Below are 25,525 nucleotides of genomic sequence, written 5' to 3'. Positions count from 1 at the left end.
CTCCTGTTATGAATTAATCATCATACTATAATTTAATCAGTATTCTCTCAGAATAACTTACTGCCACCAAATGACATCTTAGTTGTCTTGAAAATGCATATAAATCACACGTCTTAAAAATTCACAAGAATTGCTTACACGATTTTCCCACTCTACCATAAATTAGCAAACTAGGCGTGGAAAAATACAAATACTAAAGTAGCAAACTGGAAAATTTTGAGTATTAACATTTACAAGGATTATTAACATTTACCATCAATTTTGAAAGAGATTTAAGTAGTAAACATGTAATTACCTTCGGATTTGAAGGAAACATAAACTATACCTCCACAAACTATAAAGCAATAAAAAATAAAAAACACAAAGCAGGGAAATTTTTTTTTAATGTAAATGGTGTTTCCTTTTCTTTTCCCTTCTTTGGAAATACTAATTACAAAATAGACAAAAGTAATTATTTTATTCATTGAATTAATCTTCACGGGAAGGGCACCAAGGAGTCATATCCATTGGATAACTTCCCAAAACCCTCAAAAAAGATGTGAACTCCTGAACTTCAGCCAACGCATTCTGAGCCCTAACATCCGCCATTGAAGCTTCAAAATCTACGTAGAACATGTACTCAAAATGCTTCGCCGTTCCTACATTCGCATCGTCGACCACTCGGATCGGCCGGTTCCGGTGCGGCCGTGACTCGATCTTCGTTAAGCTTATGTTTCTGAATGCAAACGCCGATAGAACTTTGAAAAGGACGCTTGTTCCTTCGTGATGGGCGAATACGATGCTTGTTTTGAATGGCCGGTCGGTTCGAGGAATGATCGGTTCACGAGCTAGCATCACGAACCGAGTCACGTTACTCGAGTCGTCCTGGATACCTTCCGCTAAGATCTGGAGACCGTAGAGGTCCGCGGCGCGTGCGGATGCAATCGCGGCTGTATCGCGGAGGTTGTTTGCAGCTATGTATTCGGCGGCTCCGGCGGTATCATCGACGGCTTCGCGAGCTACGTTTAGGCCGAGCTTTGTGAGAGTGAGTTCGCACTGAGCTAGGGCTTGTGGATGGCTTATGACTCGAGTTAGGTACTCTTTTCTAACGCCTGGAAGTGCTAATAGGCAGTGGTGGACCGGAAGTTGAACTTCTCCGACGATGTGGAGACGGTGACGGAGGAGGAGATCGTAGTTCCGGTGAATGGAACCTCCGAGAGAGTTCTCGACGGGGAGAACTGCACGGTCAGCGATCCAGAGTTCAACGGCTTGAAATGCAACCTCAAATTGATCACAAGGTATCGCTTCACATTTCGGATAAGCCTTGCCGGCGGCAGCTTCACTGTACGCGCCAGGAACGCCTTGGTAGGCGACGCGGAGCTGAGCGCCGTGCATCGGCGCAGGGGAGAGGTCAGTGATTGTGAGCGGCTTAGGCTGATTGTCATTGATGGCAACAAGATCAAGATCTATCATCTTATGGCCGTTGACGGCGGTGATATTACCGGCGCCGCCGCTCATCTCGGTGTCCTGCTGCTGGGACACGACTTTACTTGCCAAAATGGCACAGGAACTCTGCCAATCGGCTCGCGACGGGCCGACGTGGCCAGCGTTATAGGTCGACGGAGCACCGTTAGTATTTATGGTACCGGTGTTGGCGGCTACGTTGGACGAGTCAAACCGGTAAGCGCATCTGATAACGAGTCGACTCGGAACAACCCGATGAGATTGAATTTTCGACCGGATTAACGATTTAAGATTTACACCCGATGATGATGGAGTAAGAGATTGCATTTTCTTTCAAATTCAGGGTGCAAATTGCAATTACTCAAAAATAAAGAAAGAGGAGATTTGGTTCGACGCTTGTAGTTCTCTGAACATCCAAGCTGAGAAATGAAAGAAATAAGAGGGATATATATATTACTGTGTGGGTGTGTGAAGGAGGTTTTTGGTCAATCTCACACCTACCACATTTTCCCTTTTGCTCTATGTTATCAAATACAGTAATGTTTATTTTATTATTTATACATATTCTTATAATATGATACATATACATACACACACGTTTCTATCTAGATATCCACACATATACATGTGAATTTGTAGTCTTGTTTCTTTCAACAAGATAGAGACGACTGTACTTAATCTTAATAATATTTTTTCTTTTTTCTGTATACTAGTATCTGTACTCGTGCGTTGCGCGAAGAATATTAAATATAATTTTTTCATAGGAAAATATTATTTGAAAAATGTGGTAAACATAAAAGAGCTTTCAAATGCTATTATTTAATAAACATATAAATTCACTGGATATTAATATATTGAAGTAATAAGAAAACATATGTATCCACTAGAAAATAGGTAGTGAGGAAATCATTCATAATAAAATGCAATCTTGGATGATTGGCCAGATTCTCACAAATTTATTAGTACCATCTGTAAATGGCCATTTTTACTACACAATATGTTTGTACAAATTAACAAAGTTCTTAAAGGCACAGGACAAAATCTTTCTTCGATCCAGTTTTAAATCGTCAAGCATTGATGGAATAGTCCTTCGAATATCATCCACTGAAAACAGAATAAGCTCTTGGTTAACAAATTTAGTATACGAAATGTACTTTTCTTTCTGGTCTAGATGGGTATCAGACTGCATAGGATAAAAAATAGAGAATGACGAGTCAAATTAGAAATATTTGATGCTAATCAAAATAAAATAAAAGTATTAATGGTCCCAACCTCAAGCTATTTAAGCCAATTCTTTGTTGCTTATATATTCTTCTGACTGAAAGAAAGTTCTATGAATTCCCCATCTTATTACCCGCCAAGATAATTTTTACTGTGTTTTTAAAGATCTTGAAAGTACTCATTTCCTTATTTTAAAGTACTTGTTCCCGACTCTTATCAAAACAATAAAGAGAATAATTAGTAGAAAGCCAAGTTTGATGGTTTTATAAAATGTTTGTTATAAAATGTTTGGTGAGTAGTTAATGGACCAACCACTTTAATTGACACCCAAACTCTATCTTCATGACTCATACTAGACATGATATAAATGGACAACATCTTCACACTTGTGTATTTAGCATCTGATCAAGCCATAAAATAATTATTTAGCTATAGAAGATACATATTATAAATAGGGATTTGAATTTAAAGATTAAAACATGTCCTCAGATGAATTAAAATTGATAAGTTTGTTATGCATAATAGAAATGATACCATCATATATAGTTGAGAAGAAGACTTCAGCCTAATCCAATCTGTTAGAAGTAATTATTTAAAATTGAAGCTAAACACTTTCACATCTATTGCAAAATTTTATCTTTTTACTTAAACTCAAATTTTTCTTTTGTTATTCCACTTCAATTTTATATTAGATTTTTTATAAATTTTCTTTTGTTATTCCACTTCAAGTTATATTAGAATTTTATTAACTTTGTCCTAAGGTTTAAAAGTATTTTATAATGCACGAAAAATTCTCTTGAATATGAATTTTAAAGAGAAAAGTAAAATCATAGATTCATAATCTTCAAAAAAAGAATTTATTGAGTAACCAGTGTACCCCATGTTTAGTTAAACTTAAAGCCTTGGTATGAATATTTTTACAAAATATATTATTGTACCTTTTCAGATTTTGATTTAACATATATTATTGTGACATACTCACACATACAATAAAAACTATTTTTCTTAGATTTTTTTAATTATTTATTCTTTCTTTATACTAAGGAATTACTACTCAATTAATCAGTATTGTGAAGGAATGTAGAAACTGTAACGACCCGACCGGTCGTTTTGAGCTCTAGCGCATCATTCAGTAGTTTGAGGTCGTGAGCAGCTTCACTTCAAGTATTATGAGTTGTATGCATCGCCGGAATTGAATTTCGGGAAGTTTGGATTGATTTGGAAAGAGAATTCTCATTTCGGAAGCTTTAAGTTGGAAGAATTGACTAAGGTAGGATTTTCGAGTAAACGACATCAGAATCGGGATTCGAAGGTTCCAGCATGTTCATATGATATTTTCGGACTTGGGCGTATGTCCGGACTGGGTTTTGGAAGGCCCGGGAATGTTTCGGCGCCTATTGTGCAAGTTAGCATTCTTGGAAGAATCTCATAAGCTTGGATTGAAGTGTATTTTGGGGTTATCAATGTTGGTTTGAGATTTCGAGTCAGGGAATAGCTCCGCGTGGTGATTTAGGAATTGAGAGCGTGATCGGAAGTGAATTCGGAGCTCTGTAGGTCATCTTGAAATCATTTGGCTAAAGATAGAAATTTGAAGGTTTTTGAAAAGTTTGACCGGAAGTGGACTTTTGATATCGGGGTCGGATTCCGATTCCGAAAGTTGGAGTACGTCCATAAAGTCGAATATGACTTGTGTGCAAAATTTGAAGTCAATTGGACGTGATTTGATAAGTTTAAACATCGAAAGTAGAAGCTTGAGATTCTAAAGTTCATAAAGCTTGGATTAGAGGTCGATTCATGATTTTAGCGTTGTTTGATATGATTTGAGGCCTCGAGTAAGTCCGTAATGTGTTTTGGGACTGGTTGGGGTCCCTGGGGCCTCGGGTGGATTTCGGGTATTAACGGATCGAAAATGGAATTTTGGAAAGGGCTGAAGTTGCTGGTTGCTGGTGTAACCGTACCTGCAAGACTAGGGCCGCAGGTGCGGAGCCGCAGAAGCGGAAATGGACGGCTAGGCTGGGACCGCAGATGCAGAGGAGAGGACGCAGAAGCAGAATGGGCTGGGAGCCCTAGACCGCAGAAGCGGCGTTTGGTTCGCACCTGCGAGACCGCAGAAACGGTCAAGAGACCGTAGGTGCGGAAATGCTGGAGGCAGTGAGGTTCTTTTAAATCGGGGGTTGGGTTCATTTCAACCCTATTTCTTCCATTGGAGCCGATTTTGGAGCAACTTTGAGGTACCATTTCCACCACCAAGCATGAGGTAAGTAATTTATGCTAGTTTTTAGTTAAATACATGATTATATACGGATTTGAATTTGGAAATTGGTAGATATTTGGGGTTTTGGTGGAAAGACATAGAAATTGTATTTTTGAATTTTGGTCGCGATTTTGGGTAGGAAATTGAGAGTAAATTATATATTTGAGTTTGTGAGGTTATGGGTAAACCCATTCTTCGAAAAATTTTGGAATCCGGGCACGTGGGCCCGAGGGTGTATTGGTCAACTTTTCGATCGGGGTTAGGAATTGTTATAAATGGGATCATTAGGGGTAATTGAGCATATATTAATGGATTTTTATTATTATTAGCTAGCTTTGGAGATTTGTACATCGATTCGAGTCTTCGGAAGGACGAGGAATGCCGATTATGGATCTTCTGAGCGAGGTGAGTCTCCTTTCTAACCTTGTAAGAGGAAATTGTCCCCATAGGTGAAATAATTGGTTATGTGCTCCTATTTGTGGGGGCTACGTACGCACGAGGTAACGAGAGTTCGTGCGTAGCTACTATTATGTGTAAGTCTGGGTAGTCTAGGGCCCAAAAGCATGCTATACTTGGAATATTTGTAACCTTGTTGATAGTTTGAATTGCTTAAATCACGTCAAATTAGTAAATAAATTTCTAAAAAGATTAACCTTCATTTTATTAAATTGTTAAAAGAGAATTGTCTTTCTTTAGATAATTGTTCCATGTTGACTCCTTGGTTGACTGTCTGTGTGTGTTTAATTTCGGAACGGGCCGAACGCCTCGGCAGATTAAATAGATGCATCTATGGTTCGCGTCATTCGACACTCTGGCAGTGCACAGTTTAAATATTGTTGGATCGAGCCGTACGACCTCGACATGATTTGCGCATACTTGTATTGCTTGCCTTGAAACTTATTGAAGTTGTTATTGCCTCTTCCCGGTTTGAGAATATTTGTATAAACAATGTAAAGGAATTTGGAAATTTTCTATTAAAGAAAGAATGGCTTACTTGCTTCATTCCATTGAATTACAATCATTTTTATAAAAATCCCCGATTTACTATATTATTGAGATAACATCATTGGACCACTAGTAAGTGCCGAAGTCGACCTCTTGTCTCTACTTCTTCGAGATTAGACGGGATACTCATTGGGTACACGTTGTTTTCGTACTCATACTATACTTCTGTGCATTTTTGTTGCACATGCACATGCATCTCTAGTGGCCTAGTGGGCGTAGCAACATGGTTGATACGGAGATTTAGGTGAGCTGCACTTCCCGAGCTGACCTGCGGCCAATAGAGTCTCTTCCAGATTATTGTATTTACTTTATGTCCAGTTTGTATTCCGAACGGTTGTTGTATTATATTACTTCCTAGAGATAGCTCATGCACTTGTGACACTGGGTTCTGGGATGCCTATGTGTTTATTCAGTATTTTAAGATTGTTAACGGTATCATTATCTATTCAATTGAAATTAATTATTTATTGTTTAATGTTTAAAATAAATAATTTCAAAAATATCAAAACAAGAAATTTCTAGTTATTCGGTGTTGGCTTGCCTGACAGCGATGTCCGGCGCCATCACGACCCTTAGTGGATTTTGGGTCTTGACAACATGGTATCAGAGCACTAGGTTCCCTTAGGTCTCACGAGTCATGAGCGAGTCTAGTAGAGTCTTGCGGATCGGTACGGAGACGTTTGTACTTATCTTCGAGAGGCTACAGGGCTGTTCAAAGCACTTTCCTTCTTGATTCCTCATCGTGCGGTTTGATTGCTTGAGGCATATGCCCTTGTTTTCTTCCTACTCAATCTTACGCGATGCGAAGCTCTTGTTATAAATCTAGAAGTGAAGAATCGTAATGGTACTACAGATGTGGTACATGATGTTCATCCCGGTATAGTTGGTTGGGCTATCGTTGTCGCCTTGCGAAAGGATTTTTTCTATTGTTTTGGCTCGGCAGTTGTGCTTCTAAGAGCTTGGAGGCTATGCACAGGTTGCTATGATGCTCACGATTGGTTATCGCACAGTATTGACTTGATGGTAGGGTACTTGCCTATATATTGGGGCGGTGAATGATTTGAAAGGATCTACTCAATGCACAATTCAGAGATCTGATATTTTATTTTCGGCGGAGGAAAAACAATTGGCTTATGAATGTCCAGATTTGGGTAGAGGAAGTAACGAGATTTGGTATTTTCGAGCGTGGTGGAATTTTTATCTGTGACGTGGTATCGTCGTCCTCGATTGATTATGTTGAGTTCGCCGGTGTTATAGTTTCCTTCAATTCGCCTTTGGGGCAGGATGTTGTGAAATAATAATGGAGAGGCGACTGTCAGAGATCGCGATGTGCGGTGGTTAAGGATCGAATCGGTATATCTAGGGTTGATGGCCCAAGAAAGATGACCTCGGGTAGATTTAAAGTTAGCAGTGGTGTCGACGCCCCCTTTTTCTATGTGACCGTGGGGTCAGAAATCGGGTATACAACATTGGGAGGACAACTCTATCCCCTTTTGAGAATTGGGTTTAGAAGTTGAAGAGTCGCCACCTAATGATTATAGTGCATTAGGACACTTTAAGAAGGGTTTGAGATGAAGAGGCTAGAGATTAGGGTAAGGGCTAGAAATTATCCCAAGGGGAAGGTGTTAGGCACCCCTCAGGATCCACAAGTGTGGTTCCCGGCCATGCTACAATTGTGACTTTAAAAGTAAACAATCAAGGCTCAAATAAGGACTTGCATACAACATTGCAATTAGGTTGAAACTTATGAAAGTAAGTAGAAAGAGAGCAAGGATTTGAAAAGTTTAAACAACTCTAAAGGAAGCGAATAAAGAAAAGGGGTCCTAGGTTTGTGATTAATATGGATCACATCAATGCAATATCCATCAATCACTCCTCAGAAGAGGGGTCACACGTGATATTAGCGCACCGGTTATTCTACCCTTCCCACCCCGTTAAGGTATTAAAGCACGGATGGTGTCGTTACTTATTGCATGCTAGTACCCGTCCCAGTCCTATCAGTCCCGGAGGCATTTAGGACTACTAATCCCAAAGGGAAAGGGATTTGGGGCTTTTATGGTTTTAAAAGGATAAAATTCTAGAGCGACAAACAAAACACATAAAACAGGTATGGGAAAACACATAACAGTTGAAAGGCTCAAATAAACCTCCTCAAGTCAGAAAAAGCATAGAGTTTAGCATGTCTTACATGTACTGATTAGGTCTGAATTAAACTTTAAAAAAATGCGTGAGGCAGACTTGATTTATTACATACTTCAGATAAGAAATCCGAATCAGACCCGCCTGCTGGTTGGAATTGTCAAAGACTGATGCACTTATGGCTTTTACCCTAAAGCTTGCCTAGGTGAAACCTATAGGCATGATATCTAATAATGCAAAGTATACTAATTTTAAGGAAAAGCCTTACTGATTTTAGGAAAAGGCAATCTGCAGATTTTAAGATGGGTTTTAGATTCGAAACGAGGCTGATTCAATTAACTGATCCTATAGGCATGGTTTCTAAGTGTCATTGATCTTAAACAGTTGCAAGAATCTATAGACATGATATCTAGGCGTTACTGATTTTAAACGTTTATAGAAGTGCAGAAGTACTATAGGCCTGGTGTCTAAAATACTGATTATTATTTAAACCTATATGCACGTTTGCCTAATGCTAGATGCATATGCAGAATACAGAAAGTCCTATAGGCATGGTGTCTATATGAGAATGCAGAAAATCTTATGGACATGGTATCTATGTGAGAATGCAGAGTTTCAATGATTTATAAAATGCAGAACTTTAAAACATAGTAATTCCTATAGGCATGATCTCTAGATGAGATGCAGAATTTTATAAATGATAACCCCTATAGGCATGATATCTACTCCTTGCATGCATAAAAGTAAACCCCCCTCCCTTCTTTACTAAATCCCCATGAGTTTAATACAAATTATTACAAACCAGTGAATTGGACTGAAATTAAAAGTACATCAGAAACTAACAGCTGCATCCGAGGAACCTAATTCAGACTTAATGTCTAACAATTGGGTATGAACCACTTCCGAGATCAAGGTTTCCAAAGCCTTCTCTTATCTAGGGTGTCACAGAGATCCAAGAAATTTCAAAAATTCCAAGAAGTGCTTACACCCGAGATATTAATCAGAAAGAGTTATAGTGCAGTGTGAAATAGCCAGCCCTCAGGTGTCCAAGTTCAGAGGGAGCTCGTGGATCCCAAAGCGAGGCTCACAATAGGGGGGCGGAACTTAATGTTCTAAGAATGAGTGCAAGTGCAATAGAGGGGTTAGGGAGTGCCAAGGCAGGCTGATGGTCATACCTAGTCATAAGGTAGACTGGCACACCCCCGACCAAGCCTGTTCAGCCAACAAATATGAGCACAGACCTGTTGAAGGTTAGGCTATGGTCCAGACAATGATTAGGACATTGTTAGACCATAGTCTTAAACTCAGAATACATATAAAGGGGAAGGGGAAGGGGAATTGGAAAGAATTTAGGACTCAGGGAGTCCAGCCCCATACACATGAGCAACAATGTCAAGTGTTGTCATGCTTTCTGGACCATAACTCAACATACAAAGGGAATTGGGGGTGGGAATTCAGGTGAGCACAGAGAAAAGAAGTAAATAAACTTGCAGAAATTACAGCATCGAAACAGTAAGACAAACAAAGGAAAGGCTTAAGGATAAACATGTAGTGGAGAGGCAGAAACTAAACAAAGATAGACATACCAGTTGCAGAAAAAGTAAGCAAAGAGAAAAGCAGGATTTCTTTCAGCCAAACCACAAGAAAGCTTCAAGCTTGTGAGATCAGAGAACTAGAATGTTTAAGAAATTCTAAGTATATTTGAGAGAAGTAGTGACTTGTTCTGTTAGAACTTGTTTTTGAAAGAGAAAAAGGTACAGGTATTTATAGCTTTGAAACGAGTAGAAAACAAGGCAACGAATAAGGTTTCAACACAAACATGGAAATAATCACAGTCAAAATCAATTAATACAGCTTTTTCCCTTTAATCAAGGGATTATTTCTCAACGGACACTAACAGGATTAATATAAGGAAAGAAGATCAATTTGTAATCAGAATGATTGTTACCATAAAAGGAGCAGTAGAACCATATAGTAATTGTTACCATAAAAGGAGCAGTAAAACCATATAGTAAGGGATTAAGTCTAAATACAGGAGTGTACTTATTTTGGAAAGGATCTGGTAAGGCCAAACAAAGAGAGAGAACCAATTAACCCTTAATGGGCGAGTAAAAATCAGAATTTCACAAGGAAAAGTTTTGAAAAATCAATCACGAGTTTGAAAATCAATCGCAGAAGGGACTCAGTATATAAACGAAGTACACAAATAATAGACACGTGAGGCCAAGCTATGGCAAGAAGAAATAGCATACAGTAATAGCATGATAGTCATTTAGGTCAAACTTCATTAGCTTAGTAATAGAGAAAAGATCAGAAGCATGCAAAAGTTAGGTGAAAACCTTTCTAAAAACATAGTTGAGTTTGACAAATAGCAAGAGCTCAGAACAAAGGAATCACATAAAGAAGACGAGATGCTGCAGTAAAGGAACCATATGGAGCGATTTCAAACAGGCGAGTTGCACAAACAAACTCAAGACCTCGAACAGACCCCAAAGAACTAGGGTTTTCGAAATCAGTAGAGTTTAGAGGCAATAAGAAAGTGAAACAAATAAACAGTCTCAGAATCTCAAGTAAAACCTCCAAAAATTAGGGTTTTCAACACCAATCAAACTTAGAGATGATAAGCAGATGAATCGAACAAAACATTAACAAACAGACTCAGAAAACCTAGTTTGAAATTAAAAGGTTTTGAAAAGGAAATTTGGGGAAAACGCTTAAAACATCACATATAGCACAGATCCAAACAAATAAACGAAAAGAAACTCGAATAGGCTAGGGTTTCTGAGAACCCTAGAAACGAGTAAGGCTTGGAAGAAACAAGATCAGATCTAGAGTCGATAAGGTAAGAATCAGGCTCAGGAGGCTAAGACACACTGGACCAAGGCCGGAGATGGTTGAGAACCTCGAATCGACGAAGGTCTGAGCGAAGACCCTTGAAGTCTGGCCTCGAACCTTCAGGTATCAAGCATGTGAGAGTAGTAGGGGTTGAGTATAGGTCGTCCATGGTTAGAACAACCATGGATTCCGGTGGATTTGGGGTTGGAGGTGGCAGAGAGCGATTAGGATTTCGAGAGAGCTCGAGAGCGTTTGAGAGACGAGACGTTTCAAAGGTGGAGGACCAGACAAAATGAAGGGATTAGGGTGTAGTTGGGGATTAAAAAAGGTAAGGGACAATCCTCGCCGTTGATCCTTTGGATCAACGGCCTGGATTGAAAGCAAGGTCGGGTGGGTTTTTCAGTTGGGTCGGGGGCCGGGTTAAAATGAAATTGGGCTGGTCCAATTGGGGTTAGGATTGGGTCAATTGAGGGCCAAAATTTAAATGTAAATAGGCCGTAATTGCAATGAAGTGAGGTTAAATGTTAAATAGCCAGTTTTCCCTTTTATTTTATAAAAAATAGTAAAAAAAAGAATTTAAAAGCAAATTAAAAGTACTGAGCCAATTAATAATATATAAATATTAGTTTAAAATGTTGGGCCTAATTTTACAATCATAAAAGGTTGTTAATCGTAAAGTAGGTTAAATTACAATTATATGCAATTTAGCTTTTAACATACCAAATAATTTTGTAAAACTATACAAAAATTATATTAACTATATTTTGGTATAGATATGGGAATGAAATAAATTATTCACCAAAATTGATGATTTTGGGAATAATTATGGGTTTTGCACTGCTAAAATAGACAATAAATTGATTTCAAAAATCTTTAAAAATTAGGGAAAAATACCAAAACTCTTGGGCGTACTTATGTATGCACATATATGCTATTTTTGAAGTATTTTGGGTACAAAAATACCTAGGAAAAAATTGGGTATCAACAGCTGCCCCTTTTTACCCGAGGAGGATGAAAGAGTTGTCGGGTAAAGATAAGATGACCCGTTTTGACCAGATGTGGCGATTTGAAAGGAGTTTTGACTGAGCTTCGGTTTCTGAGCCGCCTACATATCCCTGGTCTTACAAGAATCAAGCCATATGTAGTTCAGGATCCATTGGTAGAATATGCCGATGGAGATTTGAAACGGACGGACGCGATGTTTTTGATTGAGAGAAGCTTTCTGAAAAACCGATAGACTGCGGGAATCGAAGCGGGATCGCTCCTGCTGAGATGGTTGTTGCCAGCCGATGTACCTGCAAGTGAGCAATACGAGTGCATGTTGTGCGTAAATTTAAACGTGATGCAAATTCCCATTGGACCATAAATGTTGTCCTCGGACAGTTAGGATGACGTCCTCGAACCATGATGTCCTGGGCCATGAAGAGTATGGTAAAGGATTTGCCGGCTATGAAATGATATTCTCGGGCTATGAGAATGATGCCTCCAAACTATGATGCCTTTGAATAATGATATGCAAAAGGTAAAATGGGGTCCTCAGGCCATGGCATGACGTTCTCGGGCTATGCAAATGGTACCTCCGAACAATGACGCCCTTGGACAATTTGGCGATCTTTCAGCCCATGAAATGCAGAAGGTGGCGATCTTTCACCCGATGCAAGACGTAAATAAAGGTGGTGGTATTTCAGCCGATGCAAAATAAAACATCGCTATTTCAGCCATGCAAAAGAGATGAAGTGGTGATATTTCAGCCATGCAGGATGGAGGTAGAGCTTAACCTCGAAAGGCAGAAAGGTAGCCTTATGCAAAATGCAGATGGAGACAGAGCTTAGTCTCGAAAGGCAGATAAGTAGCCTTATGCAGAATGCAGATGGAGACAGAGCTTAGTCTCGAAAGGCAGATAAGTAGCCTTATGCAGATGATGATGGAGGTAGAGCTTAACCTCGGAAGGCAGAAAAGTAGCCTTATGCAAAATGCAGATGGAGATAGAGCTTAGTCTCGAAAGGTAGGTAAGGTAGCCTTATGCAATGCAAAAATGTAGATGGAGGTAGAGCTTAACCTCGAAAGGCAGAAAAGTGGCCTTATGCAATGCAGAGAAATGCAGGATGGAGACAATGCTTAGTCTCGAAAGGCAGAAAGGTAGCCTTATGCAATGCAGAGAAATGCAGGATGGAGACAATGCTTAGTCTCGAAAGGTAGAAAGGTAGCTTTATGCGATGCAGATGGAGGTAGAGCTTAACCTCGGAAGGCAGAAAGGTAGCCTTATGCGATGCAGATGGAGGTAGAGCTTAACCTCGGAAGGCAGAAAGGTAGCCTTATGCAGTGCAAGAATGTAAAAGGATGATTAGTAGTAAGATCTCTTAGCTGATAGCCGATTACGACAATATGACTGCTGGGGAGATTGTATACGGATAGCAATTGCGGACAAGTGATGATTCTGAGAAGTTGTATTCTTGAGAGTGCATAAATATACCTAATGATATTGCGAATTGAGTGCCTGCATCCAAAGAAAAATCGTGAGTTCTGTAAGGGGAAAGGTTAGTTCGTCTTCCCCGGGCTCTTGACGTTGTGTGTTATTGGGGTAGCGTCGCTAAACAACAGCAATTCGGATAATAGTTATGCATGCTTTAGTAAATATAGCGTAAGTATATGATCGAAAATAGCTTTCTTTAGATGAACCAATGCGACGTGGTTCAAGACATTGCAACCTTTTTTCTCCGGAATTTTAAGGGTCCTCCTCAAAATTCTGCCATAGTTTACTGGGCTGGCGCTTCTGGTGATGCATGAACTAAAATTAATTTCGGAATTTTGAGGGTCCTCAAAATTATGCTCCAGTTCTAATAGCAGGGAAAATGGAATTTTTATTAAATTATGACCGAACCCATAGGGCTGCCTACGTATCCCCTCTTAAACAGGAATCAGGTCAGACGTAGTTCAAATTACATCATTAAGGGAATCATAAGTGGTCACACATAATATCGTTTCACTGCATCTGAATTGATTGTCTTCGGTCAGACTTCTTCATCCATCTATGAAAGAATAAGGGCTCATCCAGTTAGAACCCGGTGAACCATGTACGGACCCTGCCAATTGGGAGAGAACTTCCCCTTGGATTCGTCTTGATGTGGGAATATTTTCTTCAACACCAGCTGCCCCGGTGTAAACTTCCTTGGCTTAACCCTTTTGTTGAAGGTTCTGGACATTCTGTTCTGATACAACTGACCGTGGCAAACCGCATTCATCTTTTTCCCATCTATAAGGGCTAACTGCTCGTAGCGACCTTTTACCCATTCTGCATCATCCAATTCTACTTCTTGTATGATCCTTAAGGAGGAATTTCTACCTCGGCGGGGATGCCCGCCTCTGTACCATAAACCAACATGTAGGGAGTTACTCTGGTCGATGTGCGGACTGTAGTGTGGCATCCCAATAAGGTGAATGATAACTTCTCATGCCATTGTTTGTGCCTTTCGACCATCTTCCTTAGTATCTTCTTGATATTCTTGTTGGCTGCTTCCATAGCTCCGTTCATCTGAGGGCTGTAGGCTGTAAAGTTCTTGTGTTTGATCTTGAAAGTTTCACACATTGCTTTCATCAAGTCGTTGTTGAGATTGGAACCATTATCGGTGATGATTGACTCCGGAACTCCGAACTGACAAACAATGTGGTCGCGGACGAAACCCGCCATAACCTTCTTAGTGACTGCCTTTTATGATGCTGCTTCAACCCATTTGGTAAAATAATCGATTGTCACTAAGGTGAACCTGTGCCCATTTGATGCGGCAGGCTCGATAGGTCCAATAACATCCATTCCCCAAGCGGCGAATGGCCATGGTGAGCTTGTTGCAGTAAGCTCGTTTGGAGGTGCCTTTATCATATCTGCGTGTATCTGACAGCGATGGCATTTGCGAACATACTGGATACAGTCTGTTTCCATAGTCATCCAAAAATACCCTGCTTGGAATATCTTCTTTGCTAAGACAAAACCGTTCATGTGCGGCCCGCAGGTCCCTGCATGCACTTCGTCCAATAGCCTGGATGCTTCTTTTGCTTCGACACACCTTAGTAAACCCAAATCGGGAGTCCTCATGTACAGGATTCTTCAACTATGAAAGAAGTTGCTGGATAACCTACGAAGTGTGCGCTTCTGAGTAGCGTTGGCAAGTTCTGGATATTCCCCTGTCGTCAAGTACTCCTTGATATCATGGAACCATGGTTTTCCATCCGCTTCTTCCTCAACGTGGGCATAATAAGCTGGTTGATCATGAATCTTTACTGGGATGGGATCAATAAAATTTGTATCTGGATGTTGGATCATGGACGATAAAGTAGCTAATGCATCAGCAAACTCGTTCTGGACTCTGGGACGTGCTGAAATCCTGTCTTTGTGAACCTTTTCCTCAACTCCTGTATGTGATGAAAGTAGGGAAGTATCTTAGAGTTCTTGGTTGCCCACTCTCCTCGAACTTGATGTATGAGCAAGTCTGAATCCCTGATCACTAGCAATTCCTGAACGTTCATGTCAATGGCCATTTTGAGCCCCATGATGCAGGCTTCATATTCGGCCATATTATTGGTGCAAGGGAACCTGAGCTTGGCGGATATCGGGTAGTGCTGGCCGGTTTCTGATACTAAGACTGCTCCTATGCCAACTCCTTTGAAATTTGCAGTTCCGTCGAAAAACAACCTCCAACCATCATAGGATTCTGCAATATCTTCTCCTATGAAAGATACCTCTTCATTGGGAAAATACGTCTTTAGGGGCTCGTATTCTCCATCCACAGGATTCTCGGCGAGATGGTCCGCCAAGGCTTGCCCTTTGATTGCTTTCTGGGTCACTTAAACAATGTCGAATTCACTTAGCAGGATTTGCCACTTGGCGAGCTTGCTAGTGGGTATGGGCTTCTGGAAGATATACTTCAGAGGGTCCATTTTGGATATGAGATAAGTAGTGTAAGCACAGAAGTAATGCCTTAACTTCTGCGTGACCCAAGTCAGAGCACAACAAGTGCGTTCTAAAAGAGAATACTGGGCCTCGTACGGTGTGAACTTCTTACTGAGATAGTAGATGGCTTGCTCCTTTCTCCCTGTTTCATCATGTTGCCCTAGAACACAACCGAATGCTCTATCCGATACCGCAAGGTAAAGCAATAGGGGTCTTCTTGGCTCAGGCGGAACCAAGACTGGCGGCGTTGACAGGTATTCCTTAATTCTGTCAAAAGCTTTCTGGCAATCATTAGTCCATTTGGTATCAGCGTCCTTCTTCAACATTTTGAAGATAGGTTCACAAATGACCGTGGATTGAGCTATGAACCGGCTGATATAGTTAAGTCTTCCCAGGAAAATCATCACGTCCTTCTTGTTCTTTGGCGGCGGCAATTCTTGGATAGCTTTGACCTTTGATGGATCCAATTCTATTCCTCGACGACTCACGATGAAACCCAATAATTTTCCAGCAGGGAGCCCGAATGCATACTTGGCGGGATTCAGTTTCAGATTGTACCTCCTCAGCTTGTTGAAGAACTTTTTTAGGTCTTCCATGTGATCCCTGACTTTCTTGGATTTGATGATGACATCATCCACATATACCTCGATCTCCTTGTGTATCATGTCATGAAATATGGTAGTCATGGCTCTCATGTAGGTGGTACCAGCGTTCTTCAAACCGAACTACATCATTTTGTAACAGTACATTCTCCATGGCGTAATGAAAGCCGTTTTCTCTGCATCTTCCTCATCCATCCATATCTGATGATACCCAGCGAAACAATCAATAAAAGACTGCAACTCATGCTTGGCACAGTTGTCGATAAGAATGTGTATGTTAGGCAAGGGGAAGTCGTCTTTGGGACTGGCCCGATTAAGATCCCAGTAGTCAACACAAACTCTAACTTTCCCATCCTTTTTTGGCACTGGCACGATGTTGGCTAACCATGTCGAATACTCTACTACCTTGAGAACCTTGGCTTTAACTTGCTTGGTAACCTCTTCTTTGATTTTCAAACTCATGTCGGGTTTGAATTTCCTGAGTTTCTACTTTTCCGGCGGGAATGTTGGATCTGTCGGCGGCTTGTGAGCTACAATGGATGTGCTGAGACCAGTCATATCATCATATGACCAGGCGAATATGTCTTCATATTCCTTCAGGAACTCTGTGTACTCTTTCTTTTCTGATGGTGACAGGTGAACACTGATGCGCGTTTCTTTGACATTCCCTGTATCTCCCAGATTGACGACCTCAGTTTCGGCCTAGTTTGACTTAGGCCTATTTTCAAAATTATCAACTCCTATGACGACCTCTTCTAGTATATCATCCTCTTCTGAGTCCGTATCCGTTTGTTGTGTCGTCTCGTTGCAAGTCACAATCGTTGGTTCATCGTCAAGGCAAGTAATAGTAATTCTGTGTAAAATAAAGTGAATGATAGAAAAAATAATAAGAGTGAGATATATAATAAGCTAAAATGCTTCGATTAAATTTGTAATTGTTTTGAGTATTAGAGCTCTTTTCAGAATTAAAGACAACGCGGAAATAAAATCAGCTGGTAAAAAGTAAAATGTGATGCATGGTGCTTTTGTTCAGCCTTGCTACCCCGAAGGTTTCCGGGCCCTGGTGGTTCTGATCGACCAATTGCTGAGGCACTCTCCTTGGTTCACAACTTGTATAGAAGGGCCTTCCTCCTCGAAAATAACACAGCAGTCCATATCATCATCCTTAACAATCAATCCTATCGATCCCTCGGGGTCCCAGTCATATTCAATCTCTATCATGTGAATGTCCCCACCTCTGTGATCAGGCAGAGGGTTGTTGCGGACATTAGGAGCATGCTCCTTTGCTACGACCACCTTATTGTCGATCAGAGTTTGAATCTTGTCTTTCAACGAGCGGCATTCGTCAATGGTGTGACCTTTTATGCCGGAGTGGTACGCACATGTCTTATTAGGGTTGACCCACTGGGAAGTATTTTCGGGAGTTATGGCAGGGATAGGGGAGACGTAACCAACAGCTTTAAGTTTTTCATACAGCTAGTCAATTGGCTCAGCGATGGCTATATATTGCCTGGGAGGTCTGCGGTCAAAATTTGGTCTGGGTCTAGGGAAATTTTGGCGAGTGGGAGGTGATTGGTAGTGAGAGGGTTGGACATTATAAGCTTGGTAAACAAGCGCAGGTTGAGAGTATTTTGGTGAAGTGAGTTGATATGTGGGAGGCAGAGAAGATTGGTAAACGGGTGGTGGATTTTGGTAAAAGGGTATGGGTGATTGGTAATTCAGGATAGGTTGATATGTAAATGGAGGTGACGGGTAAGTGTGGTATTTTAGTGGTGATTTGGCTCTCTGTGCGACCATCACAGCATTTACATCCTTCTTCTTGGATGTGCCACCAGACTGTAAAGCCTTGTTGGTGTCCTGCAATGCTTCAAGATTAGTAACCATACCATTCTTAATGCCTTCCTCAATTCGTTCTCCCAGCTTGATGATATCAGAGAATTTCTGGCCCTCGATCAGCATCAACCTCTCATAATATTGTGGGTCCTAAGCTCGGATGAAGAATCTGTTCATTTGTTCCTCTTCTAAGGTCGGCCTGACCTTAGCAGCCTCTGATCTCCAACGAGTAGCATACTCGCAGAATGTCTCGGTAGGCTTCTTCTTCAGATTCTGGATGTAGAATACATCCGGTGTATTCTCTGTATTGAATCGGAACCTATCCATGAAATTCGATGCCATACCTACCCAGCTTGTCCATTTCTTGGGGTCCTGACTGATGTACCGGGATAAAGCATCCCCCTTCAGGCTTCTCATGAAGAGTTTCATACGTATTTTCTCATTCCTTCCAACTCCGACCAGCTTATCACAATATGTCCTCAAATGGACTCTGGGATCTCCCGTTCCATCGAACATTTCGAACTTGGGAGGTTTGTATCCCTCCGGAAGTTCAACATCTAGCTGAATGCAGAGGTCTTCATAATTCAGCCCCTCTATGCCTTTGTTTCCTTCCATGCCCTGGACTCGACTGGTCAATTTCTTGAGTTCTGCTGCCAAGTTTCTGATAAGAGAGTCCTTTTTATCAGACTCAGGTGCACTTGAGATTGGTTGAGTGTAGTGGGGTATGATATCTACGTAGATGGGAGTGTTGTGGGGGTGGTCGTTTGTGGTGTTCAGTGGTTCAGGAATGAGTAGTGGAGTGTGGTATGTGTTGCAATGTTGAATATGGGTGGGTTGCATCTGTGGTTGTGGGGTGTTCTGTGGAGGTGCGGGATTTTGAGCATTTGAAAAGTTGACATCAGGAGCGGTGAGAGTGAATGATAAATTTCCTAAGTTCCGAACTTGATCTAGTTCTTCTTGGAACTTCAACAGTTTCTGCTCAAGTTGGGCAGCAGTTTCCTTAGCAACCGGGGTACCCTGAGGAATATCAATTCTTTCAATTTCCTTTCTGGCGCTTGAATCTCCCATTCTACCTTTGTTCTTGTTCCGGATAAGACTCGGAGGAGGAGGAGGTGGAGGACCCTTGGATCTCGTACTGTATGATGATGGTGCCAGAATGCACGAACTAACCTTTGGGGAGGGGAATAAAAATAAAGAAAAGCAAAAAAAAGGTAACAAGTTAGCACGGGTTATGAGAAGAAAATGTTGCAATATTTAAACACATTGTGCAAAAATATAAATCGTGTCCTAATTTGGGTGCCTCATTGTGCCCGAGGTAGGCCTAGCGACAAGTTAATTTGGAGAACTTATAATGCTAAATGCCTCATCTTATTGATAAAAATAAGACGAATTCACAATGATGCTAAGAAAATAAAATGTCACTAGTGGCCATTGGCCTTATTACATCGTTAAAAGCGAAATAAAAGACTCCTAACTACTTGGTCCCAGAAGGACCTTCTTCAGGTTGAATGTTCTCATTGATCAAGTCCTCCAGCTCGCGCAGATTTTCCAGTAAAAATGTTATCGCCAAACGTTCTCTTTTGCCTTATCAGCATTTTGATAGTCGATGACTCTTTTCCTCACTTTCCCTTCCAATTCCAGCAAGTTGTACTCCAGGTATTCTAGCTTCTCACTAGCCTTGGTGACTCCCTCTTTCCATTCGTTGATTTGGTTGCTCGATGGGAGGTTTATGGTATGTTTACCATACCGAAGTCAGGAACTTTGACATTTATTTTCTGCAAAACAAAAGTGTTAAGACCTCACCCCCACCGAACTCGACTATTTAATACCAATAATTAGCATGAAAGCATTTAGTTCTCCAAATAAATGCACGGAACATGTAGGTGCCCATTTGGGTTTCAGGGAAACTCGATGGACTTTGGACAAGGCTATCTTAATGAGTCATTATGTGGACAACATAACTGACTCGGCTAGGTTTGACCATGATGCATGTACAATTGAACAGAGTAAGGTTTCTATTGGGGTATTAGACAGGTACCCTTGAGCGGACAACTCAAGAGGGAAAGGCATGGAACCGTCGACTGCACCGCTGATCGACTGGTTTTACTGCAAATATGCCTTTGCCAAATTTAAAGGGTGATAATATTGGAAGAGCGCAACCACTCATTATAAGCGTTGCATTGGTATTTGTTTGGCACTGTCACACCTCCTTTTTCCGCACCCCGAGGGGCGTAGGAGTTTTTTCCAATTAAAGGACAATCAAAACGGAATTTGTTTATTTATTTCAGAGTCGCCACTTGGGAGATTTAGGGTGTCCCAAGTCACCAATTTTAATCCCGAATCGAGGAAAAGAATGACTCCATATTACAGTCTGCGTACCAGAAATCTAGATAAGGAATTCTGTTAACCCGGGAGAAGGTGTTAGGCATTCCCGAGTTCTGTGGTTCTAGCACGGTCGCTCAACTGTCATATTCGACTTATTTATCTGATTTTAATACAATTATGAACCGATGTGCCAATTTTTAACTCTTTACCGCTTTTATTATTATATTTTTAAACGAATGTGAACATCGTTTAAAAACATGTCTTTGGATTGCGTCACATAAAATGCACCCGCGATACGGAACGTATTTTTATTCAATGTTTTGGGATTTGGATTTGGGTCGCATAAATGCGCACCCGTGTTTAGGAATGTATTATTATTAAAATCGTGCCTAAAGCGATTAGTGTATTATTTTTTCTGGGTAAGACCGTGGAATTCACTAAACAGTTCATCCCGAATTCTAAATATTCAATTAAACATTTATTGAGGGCCCCGCAATTGGTGCATTTTATTGGGCGAGGCTCATCTCATTTTATTTTTAAAAGACAGTCCTAAAATGCCTACATTTTTCTCTTATTAAATTTGTCTCTACAAAATAAAAGAGAAAATGTCTTAATTTATTTACATGCTTGAGTTGTTATAGATGGGTTTCGAATATGATTCATAAAATCTGAAAATGATGCAAACATGACAGTCCGTTGCCACTGCGGGCCCAGGCCCAACGTGTATGACATAAAACTAGACCTGGGCCGTCTTATTCACATGTTACTACCTAGTTACATTATACTAGGCATGTTCTCAGTTTGTCAAATTAAAAAAAAACTTAACAATCTAATTTTAATCCTAGACCATTTACATGCTGAAATTAACCAATATTATTTAACTAAACAATATTCCTACCAAGTTCCTAAATGGTCTATTCCTTTGATTTTTAACTAGACGGAGTTACTACACAATTTATTTATTTTTAGGCAATATATATAGATAGTTCATCCGTTAAGCTATCGTCAGATGTTCCACTATATATATTAAATAGCTACATGATTCTGATTTTTGTAAGCTAAATAATTTATATATACAAATAAAATTCAGAATATAATTAAAATAAATTCAGAACTTCAACTCTTCATTTTCGTATTCATGCTTCCTGTTTCAGTTTACAATAATCAGCTTGTCAGTTGTGTACCTGATATTGGAAGCAAAAGAAAAGGGAGATCAGCAGAAATTCAGTAGCATAAAACAACAGCAACCCCAGCAATTAGTAACAACCAGCAACGAGAAACTTAGTGACAGATTTTTAAATCAAGACAAAAATCCAAAAACACCAACAACAATCAACGGACAGAAGCAAAGGGAATCTTTTCAGATTTTGAAAGACTAGTTAGTGTTTAACCCTTAATTTCTGAATCCGTATATCAGAATATTTGGATTGTAATCAAGTGTATACTATTATTCTTTTGAATTTCCAGAATGTTTTTCTTTTTATTTTCTGAAGTTGTAGTATTTTTCGGAATTTCTTCTCTCTTAAAATTTTCTTCTCTTTTTTTCTCTCTCTCTTTCTATCTGTACTCTGTCTGTTCTGTGCCCCCAAAAATCTGATCAAGTTCTTTTATTTATATCCCATCCCAAAACCCTTTAATCAATTAATAAATCAACCACTTTCTCCTACCAAATCCACTATCTTCCCACTCATCCCCCACTACATTAAACAAATATATCAACTCCACCCCATTATATCTTGTCCCCCATGTCTAACATAAACAATTACCATATTCCCCTCCACTACATTATGTCTTGTCCCCCATTTATATTAAATAATTATATCACCCACACCCCATTACATTTTGTCCCCCATGCTTAACATAAAGAATTACAAAATGTTCAATTACCAAACTACCCCTCCGACCTTATTGCAATTACCATTTTACCCCTGAACGTACTGCGATTTACCAAACTACCCCATCAGCTATAACCAATCAATTAATCAAACTTAACCAAAATATAGCCAATATGACTAATTTCTAAACAAATTCAACAACAACTCATATGAACACAGATGAACAACATCAAATTAATGTGAATAAATCAACCATATTGGGAACCAATCCTAGTTAACTTAGACCAACAATGGATGAGCAAGGAAACAACAATATTAACAACACAACACATGATTCAAACTAAATCAACAAATTAAAAACATAAACTCACATTAAATCACTGGATTAAAAATGAACTTCAAACAAAGATGAACATGAATTAAATCTATTTTAAACAACAAAACATGACGGATTCACATGATTAAACCAATATATTTCCCTATTACAACTAAATTCTTTTAGACAAATAACAAGATCGAAGAAGAAACAATTATGAACTTAAACTTGAATCTAACAATATTAACAATTTCTGAAAAATACATAAAACACATGAAACAAATTGAAGAAATAATTAATTAAATTTCAATTTGAATCTAACAAACATTAAACTAACAATTTCACATGAACAACTGAAAAATTAACAAAACAATGAACACGAACAAAACAAAAATTTACCGATTTTAGATTCGATAATATCAAAACGAAATACGGACAAAAATAAAACTCAAAACCCACTAACCTGATCGAAACGACGAACAATGATTGACCAACGATGAACTCGTATGGACTGTTTTGACGACCCCAACCAAAACTCGCACAAACGACGATGAAGACGATCCTAAGAAGCAACTGAAGGAGGTGAAGCAAACGTGAAGCAACAACGATGGGGTATGTAGTGAATAAGAAGCAGTAACAGCTGGCCATTTGGATGGAGACAAGTGAAGCGAAGCCTCACGTCCATGGCTGGAGCTCGACCACTCAACTCGAGCTCGACGAAACGAAAAAGATGAAGCAACAGCAGAAGCAGCGGGGAGCAGAAGCAGAAACGTGAGCAGCAGCAGCAACACGGAGGAGCTGGAGAAGATAAGCAACAACAGACTGGGTTTTCATGGTGGAGCTCGACGGAGCAAGCAGCAGTAACACTGCTGGAGCAGTGAAGCAGTAGCAGCTCGACGAGGCAGCTGGAATGGAGCAGCAACGACGGGCTGGTCGTTTGGAGTGACGGGGTCGATTTTTCGAACCAACTGCTCGACCATGCTAGATGCAGCAGGATCAGCAGAAGCCGCTTGGCTTTGGAGCAAAGGCGACGAGGCCGTGGTCGTTCATGGATGGTCGTTCATGTTGGTGAAGCCGCGGGTGTGTGTGTGTGTTACGTCGTCGTGGTTGTGTGTGTGTGTGTGTGTTGTCGATGTGGTTGTGTGTATGGCGTGGGGATGTGGGGGAAGGGCAGCTGCCATGGGAGGTAATGGTGGAGCTTGAAGATGGTGAAGGAGAAGAGAGAAAGAGAAGGGGGGGGATGAGTTTAGGATTTTCTTAGGGTTTTTTTTTTTTTTTTGAAATGCAAGATGAGGGTGTTGGGTTATGGATTGGGTCGACCCGGTTTAAAATGGACCGGGTCGTGGGGAAGGTTGGACAATTGTTTGGGCCTAGGGTTGAAATTTGAAGAAGTGGCCCAATCCGATTTTTCTTTGTATTTTTGCTCTCTTTTCTTCTTTTATTTTTCTAAAACTAAATTCTAAAAATTCTTAAATTATTATTAAGAACTAAAGTAAGTTATAAAAGCGCAAATTAGCTCCCAATAACAATTAACGCACAATTAAGTAATAATTAAGCATAAAATTGTATATTTGGACATTAAATGCTAAAAATGCAAAAGATGCCTATTTTTGTAATTTTTATTTTTTGTAAAACAAACTAAATTACTAACAATTGTAGAATTAAATCCTACATGCAAAATGCGACATATTTTTGTATTTTTATTAATTTAACAAATAAACATGCACAGACAAATACAAATAATTATTCAAAAATATCACAAAATTGCACATCAAGAAAAATCATTTTATTTTTGAATTTTTGGGAGTAATTCTCATATAGGGCAAACATCACGTGCTTACAGCTGCCCCTCTTTGCCCGAAAACACGAAGGGTTTTCGTGCAAAGATAAAGCGAGCGATTTTTGCCCATCCGAGTACTCCCTGTGAAGCATTTTTTGAAAAAGATTAACCGAACCTTTGCTTCAAAGGTTTCCTACATATCCTGGGCTAAACAGGAATCAAGTTAATGTAGTTTGGGAAGTTTTGGTAGCTGGGACTACCGTGGGACTGCGAGGTTACTGCTGTTGCATGCTATTACCATTGCTTACCGATCTCCTTGTTACACCATGCTTAAAAAAAAAACAAGAAGCTAGGCTACACTGCAACTTGTTCTTGTTGCCTTGCTTTCTTGTCGGCTTGTGTTTTCTCCGGTGCTTTCCATCCGAGACTTTGGGGATGACACTGGCCTTTTGCTTTTCTGAATACCAGTTTTCATCATTTTGTTCGGTCCGCTGGGGACATGGCTTTCTTCATTAAGCTTTTCGGCGGTTCCTCTGGGGGTGCGACCCTCTTCATCAAATTTGTTATGCTGGGCATAATTTAATATTCACAAGCCGCTTCCTTCAAGACGCGTCTTTTCTTCCTTTTGACTCAGGCGCTTGAATTTGTGCTCGGACCTCTTGTTGCAACCTTCTGTTTCCCGGTGCTGGGATTTTTATTGTTTCCTGCTGGGGATTCCTATTGTAACCTTCTGCTTTACTGCCTTCTGACTTGATCTTGAAATGTATTCCTCTGTTGTATGTGCGGGCTCCCAACTTCAACACTTGAAAAGTAAAGACTGAAATGTATTCCTCTGTTCTTATGGACGGGCTCCCAACTTCAATACTTGAAAAGTAATACTGAAATGTATTCCTCTGTTATATGGGCGGGCTCCCAACTTCAACACTCGAAATGAAAAGACTGAATGTATTCCTCTGTTATATGGGCGGGCTCCCAACTTCAACACTCGAAAT

General features: G+C 40.1%; 1 protein-coding gene across 1 annotated transcript; it reads right to left on the bottom strand.

Annotated features, from left to right (window-relative positions):
* Nucleotides 1-271: 271 nt before the first annotated feature.
* LOC107816404 (arogenate dehydratase 3) lies at nt 272-1,967 on the bottom strand. The gene has a single exon (XM_016642124.2). It carries the CDS (start codon nt 1,768-1,770, stop codon nt 469-471), a length of 1,302 nt encoding a protein of 433 aa, XP_016497610.2. The 5' UTR covers nt 1,771-1,967; the 3' UTR covers nt 272-468.
* Nucleotides 1,968-25,525: the final 23,558 nt, after the last annotated feature.

This window comes from Nicotiana tabacum, chromosome 18 (assembly GCF_000715075.1).
Source record: "Nicotiana tabacum cultivar K326 chromosome 18, ASM71507v2, whole genome shotgun sequence".
NCBI classification, from domain to species: Eukaryota; Viridiplantae; Streptophyta; class Magnoliopsida; order Solanales; family Solanaceae; genus Nicotiana; species Nicotiana tabacum.
This window is presented reverse-complemented; position numbering and strand designations above follow the sequence as displayed.